Source organism: Panthera tigris, chromosome X (genome assembly GCF_018350195.1).
Source record: "Panthera tigris isolate Pti1 chromosome X, P.tigris_Pti1_mat1.1, whole genome shotgun sequence".
In the NCBI taxonomy this organism is placed as follows: domain Eukaryota; kingdom Metazoa; phylum Chordata; class Mammalia; order Carnivora; family Felidae; genus Panthera; species Panthera tigris.
In genome coordinates this window covers 101561096-101575246 of record NC_056677.1, presented here as the reverse complement: position 1 = coordinate 101575246, position 14151 = coordinate 101561096, and the positions used below count along the sequence as shown (strand labels likewise).

Here is a 14151-nt window from a genome sequence, read left to right as displayed (position 1 = left end):
AGAGCAACCTGGATCTGACAGCAAAAGCATACCATGCATCCTTCTTTTCGTTCTCTGTTTTGTTCTGTGTTGCTAAAATAGCACACCTGTCAAAGCAGCCAGGTACGATGGGGTTCAGCACAACTAAAATCATATAAAAAAAGAACAGATAAATTATAAGGTAATAATACAACTCTCACATCCAGTACCTCGTTGTCATCTCGCCGGCAAGCTGACAGCTGGGCCAGCCCACTATTGCAGTGTTGATGAAAAATACTGACATCTTCACTCTAGTGCTACACCATTACTGAACCTGACTTTAGCAAATTCCGAACTTCACGCTGAGAGCTTGAAAGTGTAGAGAAGGAGGGTCTTAAATGGCTCTCTTCTTTCTCTCTCTCTCACCATACCCACGAGAGAGGAGGGGGGTGGGGAATGACAGAGGGGAGCAATGGAGATCGTGGAGGCACCAACAGAGAAAGAGTGAGGATGAATGGGCCCCAAATACAAGCTTAATCCACTTAGAAGCAGAATTTTCTGATTAATTTCTTGTTGCCTATCTCCTGAGCTAGAATGTAGGGTCCGTGATGGCAGGATTTTGTGTACCTTATTCACCACCACTGTATCCTCTGTCTGGAACACTTTATTTTTTATGTTTTTAATCTGTTTTATTTATTTATTTATTTATTTATTTTTAAATTAAACTCTATGCCCAATATGGGGCTCAATCTCACAACCCTGAGATGAGGAATTGCATGTTCTACCGACTGAGCCAGCCAGGAACCCCTCCTCCCGCCATCGAGAACATTTTAGATACTTAAATATATTTGTTGAGTGAGTGAATGAATGAAATTAGTGCTCTCAAGAAAATAAGAGAGAAATACACACACACACACACACACACACACACACACACACTTGGTTGTACGTGCCTCTGGCCCACCTTTGGAACGGCAAAATAAGTTGCAAGAAGGATTAATCCAGCAGCTATGAAAGACAAATTATACTCCATGTTTTACCGCTAAATCACTTTTCTCTTTCTGAACCTCACTTTCTCCATTTGTCAAATGGACTTGAACCAGATGACCCTTAGGGCCACTACCAGCTTTCACATTCTGTGTTTTTAACAAAAGCCAAGAGTACTTTTGAGAGAGAAACCGAAGGGAAATGGACTGAGCTCATTTGTGTGCAAGAAGCAAGAGCTATTTCCTCAGATCTCACCCAACAGAGGAAAGATTTTTGTTCTTGTTGTTTTTGCAACGACCTAAGAAATAAAAATCATGAGGTAGAGGAAGAGAGCTTCACAGTTTAAAGCAAACTACCACCTTTTAAAATATAGATGCCATTTAAGTCAAACATAAGAGCATTGACAAACTGTCAGCCAAGGTTGAAAGTGTCTTGTATCTAAACTTGTCACCTCCTGAGGTCTCTGAGAGGTGACAGGATTTTGCATGTGGATGCCCTGTCTGAGGTGCTAATTGTCTTCATTTCAAATGTCCTGGGCTTTTCTCAAACCCAGGTAGATGAAAAGGATGATGCCAAGGGTGGTCAGTTTTATAGAGTGGATCTGACATTTCAAAATCTTCTTCTCTAACCTTTCAAAACTAACTTTGTTCTTCAACTAGCTCATCTATAGGTGTGAATTCTCCTGTGACAGTGTTATGATTTGGCACCTGTGGTGAGTTTACACATTCTCTCTGCACTTACTAAAATTCACTTCCTTTACAAAAATGAGAAAGAGAAAAAAAAAATGTCTTGCAAAGAGCACCTCCTTTTGATAATATCTGAGTTTATCTACGAGGCTAATTTTTCAAATGCCCTTTTGTTTTGTAAGTGAGAAGCCAGAGACAGGGGTGGGTGTGTTTAAGCCTATTTTAAGTATGTTTATTCTTTCAACCAGCATCATGGCCATTTACTGTGTGACAGACACCGTGGTAGGTATTTAGGTTAGAGAGAAGAGCTGTAATAGGAGGAAAGGAGGGGGCTCTAGGGGAAGAACAGTGGGGCATCGAACTCCACTTATATGCTAAACCTGCACAACCTACTTGAGACAGCAAGTTCTTGATCTTTCTGTCTGCTATGTATGCTTCCTTGTACGTGTCCTACTTTTACCTCCTTCGTGACTTAGAGGATGCTTCCTAATTCAAGCTGAAATTCTTGCCTGCTTCTGAGGTCTCATTCTTGGATTAATAGCTAAGATTTGCTAACCGCATACTACATTCTAGGCATTCCTGCTAAGCACTTTGCATGCATTATCTCATTTATTTCTATCAACAGCCCTATGAAGCAAATTAAGTATTATTATTCTTAATTATTACCTCCATTTTACCAACGGAGAAGCCAAAACTCAAGAGCCTAGGTAGCTTGCTCAATGTGGCACAAAGAACTGGTCATTGTAGGGCCTGAGAATTGAATACAGGCTGCTGACTTCTGAGCTTGTGTGTTTCACCGATATCCTCTTCTGCCTCCCAACCTTCTGAGGTCATTGCACTGAATTGGTCGGGCTTTGTTCTCCTATCTAGCAACTGTATTTGACTTCTAGAATATTCTTTTTTTTTTTAATGTTTATTTATTTATTTTGAGAGGGAGGGAGGGGCAGAGGGAGAAGAGAGACAGAGAATCCCAAGCAGACTCCACACTGTCAGCACAAAGCCCATTGTGGGGCTGGATCTCACAAACCGTGAGATCATGACCTGAGCTGAAATCAAGAGTCAGACGCTTAACCAACTGAGCCACCTAGGTGCCCCGACTCCTAGAATATTCTTATACCTCTCAAGTGTCAACTGTTCTCATGCCCTGACTTGTAGCATGTCTCTGTCCATCTATATGCTTTATGAGATCAGGTACACTGTTTTAGCCTGGGCCTCATTGGTTAGTATGTTTTGAAAGGCTCTTACAGAGTCAAGGTCTATCCGTCCGGGCCTGTCTAGATCATCAGCTTACTCATATAAAGTAATAGAACACTGAATCACTATATTGCACACCCAAAACTAACATAGCACTGTGTGTTAACTATACTGGAATTGAAATAAAAACTTAGTGGTGCCTGGGTGGCTCAGTCGGTTAGTGTCTGACTTTGGCTCGGATCATGATCTCACGGTTCGTGGGTTCAAGCCCCACGTCGGGCTCTGTGCTCACAGCTCAGAGCCTGGAACCTGCTTCAGATTCTGTGTCTCCCTCTCTCTCTGCCCCTCTGCCGCTTATGCTCTGTCTCTCTCACTCTCAAAAATAAATACTAAACATTAAAAAAAATTTTTTAAACAAGAACTTTAAAAAATGAAAGTAAAGCAAGAGAACACTGAGTGGCCTGGGCGTCTTCTATCCTGGGTGGGCCTGGATGCACGTATAAGGTCTCATTGCCCAATTTGCCTTTTTCTCCTTTTACTCAACCAAATGAAGGCCACTCTTTGCCAGGCATTAATTATCTTTCCCCATGAAGATAAAATGAAATAACATATGTGATGTGACTAGAACCTACAATAGTATATTCCTCCTGGTCCATCCAGATCCTGACAGAGTGCCTGACCTACTTAGCACCTTCGTTTCCCCTCTCCTCTTTCCCTTCGTGGAGAGGACCCTCTGCAGAGAGTGTGGTTTCTTGCTTTCTCAAAGGAGTACATCATTTCTGACACTGCCTTCTTTCACATCCATTGCTTACCAACATCTATCCTGTGGTCTGCCTCGTTTTGCTTTATAGAAACACCACTTCACATCACACATCTTGGCACTTGACAGACCAAAAAAAAAAAAAAATCATCATGTAGCCCTTCTGGTTTCATCAACCCAGTTGCGTTTGGATCATGACTGAATCTTCTTTCTACCTCCCTTCATCCTGAGTGGGAGCACTCTGGGTATGATAGCAATGCAAGAAAATATCACTTCATTGTAAAGGAGGCTCCAGCTTTTCTTCTAAAAATCTGTTCTCTTTCTTGGAAGCTCAAAAATAAAGTTCTGCCACAGGAGCTTAAACCTAAAGGTTAAAGTACAAGAGACTGTTGTTTTGCCTATACATTTTTTTAAACATTTTTAAAGAAACCGCTGATGTTTTTGAAACATGGACGACCACTTTGATCTATCCACCACGAACACCAAAATTTGGCGAAGGAAATATCATAACCCAGTAAGCCAAACAGCTAATGGTCGATTTCTGAATGCATTTTGTAGTTACAGATGCAACACTGGCATCATTTTTCTTTTCCTTCCCAGGAATAAATATTTCATGAAAAAATGCTAGAAACATCGATCAGTGGGGAGTTCAATAGTAGGAGTCTTTTCCAAAGCATGTCATATATGTTCTGAAGTTTCAAAACTGGACAATATCAGGAATTGTAGTGGTAAAGTTATGAAATTTTCTTTTTTTTTAAGATTTTATTTTTAAGTAATCTCTACACCCAATGTGGGGCTTAAACTCACAACCCTGAGATCAAGAGTCACAAGCTCCACTGACTGAGCTGGCCAGGCACTCCAAGGTATGAAATTTTCAATACTTGCTCTGTCCTTTTCTTTCCTGGAACCAATATGGCCACTGAAATTATCGAAGTAAATATATATCAAGCAAAAAATAAATGGGACTAAATATCCTAAAACTTCTACTTACAGGCAAAACCCTCAGAGATCTGTTTGCCATCATCTTATAAACACTGGGGTAAAGTTAAACGCTACCCCCCACAAAAGTAATCACAGGTTTCTGCCCTGTGTGCAATAATTTTTGTAAGGTAGTGTAGAATGAAGAATCAAACCTAAAATAGGAGGTATAAACGTAAAAGATGAAGAGCTAGCAAATGTCACAAGTAGAGCTGGAACACTGCATATTATTTCCAAGTAAAACAAAGTTAACTTTCTCAGCAACTGTTTCTGTTGACTGGGGGGACAATTTGAAACCATCCAGCTACCCTGGAAGGTCTGTAACCCAAAATGATACACACTCAACTTGTATTTTTTTTTTTTAAAATCCTTTAACACTTACCAGTATTTAACATGTATTAAAACTACTAGCTTTCTACACAGATTGTTCCTAATGTGCGCTCACAGAAGCACGTGATAGAGTTCACAGAAGCTTAAGAAGGTAGTAATGATGGGTTCTGAGGTATTGTCAGGATTAGAGAGAGCCTAGTAAAATGGTCCATTCACCCATGAGCAGGCTGCATGTAATAATAATGGTAATAGTAATATTCACTGAATCCTCACAAAAATCCTAAACGTAAATGACAAATGACCACTTATTTGGAATTGTATCAAGTTTGTGCGAGGGAACCTTAGAGAGATACGTGCTTTCTTTTTTTTTTTTAACTTTTTTTTCAACGTTTATTTATTTTTGAGACAGAGAGAGACAGAGCATGAACAGGGGAGGGGCAGAGACAGAGGGAGACACAGAATCTGAAACAGGCTACAGGCTCTGAGCGGTCAGCACAGAGCCCGACGCGGGGCTCGAACTCACGGGCCGTGAGATCATGACCTGAGCCGAAGTCCCAAAGTCGGACACTTAACCGACCAAGCCACCCAGGCACCCCAAGATACGTGCTTTCTTAATTTTAAGTGAAAAAATAATCATCTGTTAAATAGTGCTGTTTGATACACAGAACCTTTTAAAAACTGACATCTCCAGGTCAGAAAATATGATGTAACAATTGATGAAAAGGCTGATAACTACTGTTTGGTGTAGATTTGTCTCATTTCTTCTAATAGAACAGGAGATTGTAGAGGGCAGTAATAAGGACTTCCACATTGCCTAACGCTGTGCCCAGTGCACAGGAAGCGTTCTCTGCATGCGCACTGTTTGCTTGATGTATAAAGTAAGAAAAAGCAGCTAGGGATTCCTACTGGCATTTCTTGCCTCTAGAGTTGACAGTAGGGAGGGTAGGATGCTTTTTTTCACAATCATTTTATGCCCCAGAGAAGTTGGGCTAGATGGGCCAGGATCTGACCTTACTGGAGGGATTCTTCGGTTCATTGAGTGCATCTAGTGTGAACCATATAGGAAGTTGTACTCAAGGAATTGTACTAGGTCCCTCGGGGGTATGGGTACCCGGTATGGCAGCACTTCCTCTGCCTATTTCATTGTGGTCTTGGACACCAGCCTTAAGTGCCAAAGAACAAACACAGTCCATGAGAAAAATCTGTTCAACAGCAACCTCACATGGTCCTAGGCCAGGATTGTTTCGGTATCCTTAAGTTTATGTGAGGCTTAGTTCCAGTGGACGCACTCTATCACATGTTAGAAGTGAGAAACACACTGCACCACAGACTACGAACCCACTGCCATTCGGCGTTGAGACTTTACAAAGCATGGGGTAAGGAAATTATGTATTTCTTTGCCACTCTGTCATAGATTTGGTACCACGATCTAGAACACATCCATTCTATTCTCCGTTTTGCAACACAAATCTGAAGCTTTTGAAGTCTCCTTTCCCCCTACTTCGTCGCTGAAAAGTATACATGCATATATATTAGACTGTTACGGCTGGCACCTTACCCACTTAAAACAAAAACTAAGGAATTCAGACAGACTTCAGATAAGCAGTCAAGATGGGCTCTATCTTAACAGTATTGAACTCGGCTCTATACAAACTTTTCATGAGGCTGGTCTGCTGAATCAAATACAAATCGCTTCCACTACCTAAGTTACCACCACCACCCCCTCTCTGTCTTGCAGTCATGAGATAATAAGTGGTCCTACTCACTGGCAGCAGCCTAGGCGGTCACATCACAAAGCTTGAGAAATTCCAAAAGAACAGCTTGGCCATGACCACCAGACTGCCACTATGCTTCCGAGTCTCTCCATTACCATCATTTCATTGGATTTAGGCATTGACGATCCAGGCTAACGTGCAAGTATATCAGAGTAAAATGTTAGGGTACAATAATGGGAAAAACACAGACATTAGAAAAAGTAAAATTTCATTTTGAAGCCAGGCTTCACAAAATCCCAAATTTGGGTATGGAGTTGCCATATCTGTAAAATGGGGGTAATACTACTCACTTTGAAGAACTATTTTTTTTTTAATGCTTACTTATTTTTGAGAGAGAGACAGAGTGTGAGCAGGGGAGGGGCAGAAAGAGAAAGAGACACAGAATCCGAAGCAGGGTCCAGGCTCCGAGCTGTCAGCACAGAGCCCAACATGGGCCTCCAGCCCACGGACTGTGAGATCATGACCTGAGCCGAAGTCAGACGCTTAGCCAACTGAGCCACCCAGGTGCTCCTTGAAGAACTATCAATATGGGTACCTATTCATACCTTACAGTCACTAAAAGGGGTAATGTGCTTAGAGTGTCTGGCACATAGGAAGTACTCAGTGGTAGCTCTTGGCATCATTAATAATCTCTCGTACTCGTTACCACAGCATCCAGAGCAGAACCCTGAGGGTGAGGAAAGGAACAACCACTTGTTGAGGGCTCAGAGAAGTCCAGTAACTTGTTTAACATCACACAGCTAGTGAATAGCAGAGCAAGTATCTGAACTCAGGTCTCTCCAACTCCAAAGCCCAGGTTCTGGCCTCAGAAACCTGCTACCTTTTTTGTGTGTGTACCCAGCCCAGAAAAAAGTAGTGATTTGACAACGTTAATGATTCAGGTTGTTTTGGAAAAAGTCAACCCTGAAAGACTGTGATAATATTAAACTATGTAAAAGCTATGCACAGGGTGAGTTTGCTTTCATGCAGACCTAAAGGCATGCCAACAGAGTCCATTTGAAACCGTAAACGAAGCAACTGTAGTGACGTCTGGAATAACCGGTTACATCAAAATGGATTATTCTGGAAAACTCCCAAGTCCCACCTGTGTCCCATCCTCCCCAAATCCCAGGGAGCTATGAGCACACACAAGAGTATCACAAAACCAGCCCGTAACCCAGAAAACCTAGCTCTGGGTTGATGTCCTTGATGGTTCTCTTCCTCCCTAGGGCTCCCTTCTAGTAAGCAAGGCCTGCCGGTTATCAGGACTGAGGGGAGAGAAAAAGCTGGTGGGGTAGGATCAGTTCTCTGCCCCTTCCCTGTCCCTATACCAAGCAGGCAGCCAGGCTCCACTCCGTTTGCCTCTGGGAACATTTCTGCCAGAACCTGGCTGTCTTCCGGAATCTGAGCACCTCGATGGGATTATGCATAGGCGGGAGGGGACAGTGCCTTGCGGGACAGAAACGCAGAAGGGAAATTTCTGCTCGTTGGACGTCTAGGAGACGGGGCCTCGGGGAAATGGCTTCTTGGTGCACACGGGGAGCCTGGACACAGGCATTCGGGCTCCCGGCCTAGACAGAAGCCCCCTCTCCACCTCACCTCTAGTGCCCCACGGGCCCAGGAGCAGCAGAGAGGCCCGCCTTCAGGGGACTGTGAGAGGACGTGGACAGTGAGAGGCGCAGGGACGATCACAGTGGACTGAAGGCCTCAGGGACGTTCCTCCTCCTCCCATTCTTGGGTGACCGGCCGGGAGAGGAGAGGCCCCCTAATAGTCTGTGGGATCGAACTTTCCCTCACTTCGGTGGGACCGTGGGAAGATGCAGGTTTCAACTGCCTGCCCCGAGGAGACACAGCACCCAGGAGACAAGGCAGGCCGGTGCACGCTCTTTATTGTTACGATCAGAAACCTCTGACAAGAGTTTGAGCTTGGTGGGCCGGGATTTCCGGGGGGAACTCAAGAACACCTTTTGTTCAGACTGGAGACCGTCGAACTTCCCACCCCCGGGGCTCCCCCCACCTCAGGGGAGCGGACAGCCAATGGAAGAGAAGGGGCCCGGGGGCGTTCCCAAAAATGTTGGTGCAGTTCTTTTTTAATCCAGTTAGCCTTCCCGAGAGAAGCACCGTCCATGGCACGACGTCTGCCCTCGGAATCCATTTTGTTCTTCATCCACTCTTGACTGGAAAGGGGCTTGGGATGGTGGTGGCCCAAAGCTGAGGGCCTGAGTGTGTGGCCGACACTCCCCCAGGCACTGTCTTTCTCTAAGTGACTCAGCCGTCTTTCAGGCAACCAGAAGGATAGCTGTTCCTCTCAAAGGAAGAAACCAGCACAGTTATCAGAAATGTCCTGCCCATACTTTCATGAAGCCACTTTCCTGATCTTGGCCGCTGCTCACTTGTCTCACCTGGGAACAATGAGATGAGCAATTTGGTGACTCAAGTCCTGTCATGAAAGTCTCTGCTGTTACCCACAGAACTACAAAAAAATCTGGAAATTATGTCAGTTGGGCTTACCTGAAAGCCACGCTCTATGCAAGGCAAAGAAGTCCTCATGTAATTTGTATCCCAGGTTAGGCTCTCTCCTGGTATCTAACCAAACTCATCAAATCAAGTTATAATGTGTGCACCAGATATTAACATATAAGTCTAGCTCTTAACACATACCAGACAATAACGATTTGTGTAATGAATTAAATGTTATCTATCAAATTTGCTATCACAGAATTTAACACCACAACACCCAACTCTTCCAAATTAATTCCTTGTCCCAACAGAGAAATTAAATTCTAACGAAATCATTTTGCCCTCCTTTCCGCCTTAACGAGCGCCAAAGCATCTCCTCTTCCCCGACTTCCTCTCACTCCTCTCCGCTCCAGCCAACGGGGGTCTCGATGAGGTGCAGGTCAGCAGGAATCAAGTGTGATTTCTGTAAACTCTTAGAAGATCTTCTAATGGGACAGGTTCAGCTTCTTCAGCAACAAACAATTTCTGTGGGGCTCGGAGACACAAAAACAGGCCCTCACCTATAAAATAAAAACCAGGAGCAAACATGAACACTGTAGCCATGTACAAAGGAACAATAGCATTTCCCAGGAAAAGCAGTGCTCCTGAAACTCAGTATAGTTATAACTCGAAAAAGACATGGCTGTTCCCAGCCAAAGACACAGCACTTTCAGAAAAAAGGACGTGAATAAGAAAACAGAAGAGAGTGGAGGGGAGGGCGGGGGAAGGCTCCAAGACTTCAGCTTCTCCAGGGTGTCCACCAATCGGCATCAGCCATTCAGAATCCACCACCTGTGAATGTCAGTGCAATTAAGAGAAGTTCCTTTTTAAAGAATATGATCCTCAAAAGCAGTCTTTGTTCAAGTAAATTTTAAAAAGTATATAAATACATTTGCATTTATGTGTGTATGTAGTACCCACAACGATAAAAAGTTGTTACTTTGGGTAATAGAATAACGGATTGTTTTAATTCTCTCTACACCAATTTTGGTTTGCAAATCTTCTGTGAGGTACATAAGTTACTTTTTGGTCAGAAGAGGGTCCTATGAAATTGGTTTTTCTTTGGGCTTATGAAATTGGTCTTTTCTTTCGTTTTCATTCTTACTTACCTTTCTTAAATCAGTGAGTCGGTCCTGGGTCCAGGCCTCTACTCTCAACGTCCACACAGACTTCCTTGCATTTATAGCAGGCCTTGCGCCATGAAAAATTCATGGCTTTACACCGTGGGCACTCCCAACTCTCTGGGCCGCAGCCTGAGGCAGACTTCTCCTGGTGCAGGAGACCCAGAGCTTTTTTCCCTTTTGGTTGCTTGGCCTTCTGCCCCTGAGGCTGCTGTTTCATTGGGCTTTCCCTCACACCACAGCTCCGGCTGTCCCCCTGGGGGGGCGCCTGGGGCCTCTGTAGACCTTCTTCCAGGCTGTGGCTCCTCCTAAACCCCGGGGGGTACCTCTTTGGACTTTCTTCCTGGCTATGGCGTCTTCTGTCCCCCGTCCCCTGGGGTCTTCTTGGACCTTCTACTTGGCTGTAGTTCCCGCTGGCCCCCAAGGAGAGCATCTCCTGAGGCCTCTCTGGATCTTCTTCGTGGCTACTGCTTCTGCTGGCAACAAGGGGGGCCATCCCTTGGGGTCTTTTTGGACCTTCTTCCTGGCTGTGGTCCCTATTGGCCCCCAGGGGCACCATCACCTGAGGCCTCTTTGGATCTTCTTCCTGGTTGTGTCTCCCACTGGCCCCCAGAGGTACCATCTCCCGGGGCCTCTCTGGATCTTCTTCCCGGCTATTCATCTTGCTGGCACCAAAGGTAACCATCTCCTGGGATCGCCCCGAACCTTCTTCCTGGCTGAGGCCCCAGCTACCCCCAAAGGGGACCATCCCCTGGGCCTTTGCTGGCCCTTCTTCCTGGCTGAGACTCCAACTATCCCCAAAGGGAACCATCTCCTGAGGATTCTCTGGACCTTCTTCCTGGCTCTGGCCCTGGTTATCTTTAAGGAGTACCACCCCCCAAGGCCTCTCCGAACCCTCTTTCCGGCTCTGGCTCCAGCTATCCCCAAAGGAGACCATCCCCTGAGGCCTGCCTAGATCATCCTCCTGGCTGAGGCTCCAACTATCCCTAAGAAGTACCACCCCCTGGGGCATCTCTCGATCTTCTTCTTGGCTGTGGCTCCAGCTATCCCCAACAGGAACCATTCCTTGGGCCCACCCTGGACCTTCTTCCCGGCTCTGGCTCCAGCTACCCCAAAGGGTGACCATTCCTTGGGGGTTCTCTGGACCTTCTCGCTGACTCTGGGTCCAGCTCTCCCCAAGGGGGACCACCCCCTGGAGCACCTCTTGATCTTCTTGCTGGCTGTGGCTCCAGCTCTCCCCGACGGGAACCATCCCCCAGGCCCTCTTTGCACGGTCTTCCTGGCTCTGGCGCCAGCCATCCCCAAGGGTGGCCATTCCTTTGGCCCACCCCAGACCTTCTTCCTGGCTCTGGCTCCGGCTGTCCCCAGCAGGAACCACCCCCTGGGCCCTCTCTGGACCTTCCTCCTGGTTGTGGCTCCTGCTCTCCCCGACAGGAACCGTCCCCTGGGCTCTCTCGGGATCTTCTTGCTGGCTGTGGCTCCAGCTATCCCCAAGGGGGACCACTTCTTGAGTGTTCTCTGGATCTTCTTCCTGGCTCTGGCTCTGGCTCCAGCTATCTCTGACAGGAACCATCCCCTGAGGCCACTGCGGACCTTCTTGGCTAAGGCTTCTGACGTCCCTCAGGGGGACTGCACTCTGGAGGATCGCAGGACCTTCCGCCTGGCTGCAGCTCCTCTGGTCCCACCGTGGGACCATCCCCTCTTGGTAGCCCACTGCAGCACGTGGACCAGGTGGCCCGATCCCCAGAGGAGGCATCTGATGTGGAACTACTGCAGCTTCTGCATCCATGACTACTACTGGCGGCAGAGGTGGCGAGACGGGGAATCCCACGGGGAACGGGGCACGGAACGGAAGCAAGTACCGCACGGGCACTGGCAGAGCGGGCTGTACGGCCTGAGCCCAGGGACTCGGGGGTCCCGGCACGTAGAGAACAGCCACCGGGGCCGGCACCCGGGCCTCAAAATACAGCCTGCTGCGCAGCCCCCTGGCCACCACATCTGCATTCCGGGGCCATGCTATGGCCCCAAGTTGCTCGGCCGGAGGCCCAGGCACTCTCTCGCGGGCCAGCGGCACGACCCGGGAGGCCCTCTCCACCTGGAGCAGCCGCCCGCGAAGCGCGTCACACTCGACCAGAGTCTGCCGCAGCGCAGCCTGTGTGGAGCGCAGCTGTGCGACCGCCGACTCGCGCTCCCCGCGCAGCCGCTGCAGCTCGGAGGCCAGGGCCCAGGCAGCCGTCTCGCGCTCCTCCACTTGGCTCTGCAGCCGCCGGGCCTGGCGCTCCTGCTGCTCCCGCTGCCTGGCTCCCACGCGCACGCTCAGGGCGAGCGCGCTCCACGCACAGGCCCTCTTCGTGGCGCGCGGCACCTGCGGGTCGGCCAGGACCGTCCGAAGCCGCTCCTCTACCTCGTCCCAGGGCCGCGAGCGCAAGGCCGCGTAGAAATCCGGCCCACCGCCGTTCGTGAGGACTTCGTCGTTGATGAACCTGATCACCTCGGTGTGGCGGAACCCGCTGGCGTGGTCCCCAAAGTCGACCGCCATGGCTGCTGCGGCCTAGTTAACTGACGGCCGCGAGCCTAGATAACCGTCTAACCGTCTCGCAGGCAATGCTGCCCCTGCCGCCGCCCGTAAAGGCCCACCCCTCACGTCCCCGCTCAGTCCTACTTCAGTCCTTTTCAAGTCCTGGCCTCCTCCTCAGCCTCTCCTCCCTCACCGCCTCACTTTCCTCACAGAGAGTAAAGCGGACGCCCTCACCGCGCCAGCCCCACCCGGCGAGGGTGTTACACGTCACAGAGATGACGCCTGAGTCACCCTGCAAGGCCTGCTGGGAGCCGCCTCCCTCTGAAGAGCGCCCCGTAGAGGGCGAATAGGCTGGATGGCTGCACGGGGCGCTGCCGTGAGCCTGGGTTAGAATTTGTTTCTAAGAACCTCGGGACGATACCCAGCATCGTGGAATGAATTCCTAGTCGGGTGGCAGGGTTGCCTCGATGGGCGCCGTTCTATTCTTACCTCGGTTCTCTGGCCCATAACTCTTCGGTACTCCTTCAAACCTTCGACGGTCAGTCACACTGTACACTTCCCTCGTCATTCTGAACGATGAACTTAGAATCCCTGTCCTCAAGAAAATCCAGCGATTGAGCCATGAATGCTCTGAACTTGCCCTATAAATTCACTCTCGTGTTCACCTGATGGACGGTTCTCGGAGAGTGTCTCTCTTCCACTTTTAGAGTAAATGTTCCCCTCATAATCTGGGTCTTCCCTACAAGAAATGCCGAAGAAGTGCCTTAAACTGCACCGAGTGATAACTGGAACCCACACACAGAAATAAAGCACGTGCTAAAAGTAAGTGCAAAAATAGTATTCATGCATTTTGAAACTCTTTTTTAAAATACAGGATTTTAAAGATGACCGCGTAGGGTGTCTGGGCGGCTCAGTCCGCTAAGCGCGGAACTCTTGATTTCAGCTCAGATGATGATACACAGTCATGAGATCCAGCCCCGAGCCCGGGGTTGGGCTCTGCGCCGACAGCACGGAACCTGCTTGGGATTTTCTCTCTCTCCCTCGTCCTCTTCCCCTCCCCAACTCGGGCGCCTGTGTGCGTGGGCACGCTCTCTCAAAACAAAAGTTCAGAAAGAGATGACTGCATAAAACAATACAAATCTGCAAAGATGTGATTTGTGGCAATAACAGTATAAGCTAGAATGAAAGATTTTGTATACTACTTGAAATTAAGTTTGTATTTAATCTAAAATATACTGGTATAAATTAACATCTTAATTGCAATCCCAGAGCAGACACCAAGAAGATAAACAATATGCAGAAAAGGAAATAAGAAGGAAATAAAAATTCTTACAAAAAAAGGAATCAATGAAACATAAAAGAAGGC

At 47.6% G+C, this 14151-nt stretch overlaps 1 protein-coding gene across 4 annotated transcripts in view; it reads right to left on the bottom strand.

Moving 5' to 3' along the window:
• Positions 1-8519: 8519 nt before the first annotated feature.
• LOC102958767 (testis-expressed protein 13D-like) overlaps positions 8520-14151 on the bottom strand; it is an 83833-nt gene continuing 78201 nt past the window's right edge. For 2 of the 4 annotated variants that reach the window (XR_006213395.1, XR_006213397.1), the window contains exons 2-3: positions 9159-9667; positions 8520-9049 (exon numbers count right to left, since the gene is read on the bottom strand). Coding sequence is in view for 1 of the 4 variants with exons in the window: in XM_042974168.1 (XP_042830102.1) it covers positions 10266-12806 (2541 nt within the window). In the remaining 3 variants the exon portion in view is untranslated. Of the gene's footprint in view, positions 9050-9158; positions 9668-10255; positions 12881-13274; positions 13340-14151 lie in introns of those variants that run through there. The other 2 variants (XR_006213396.1, XM_042974168.1) reach the window with 2 other exon arrangements.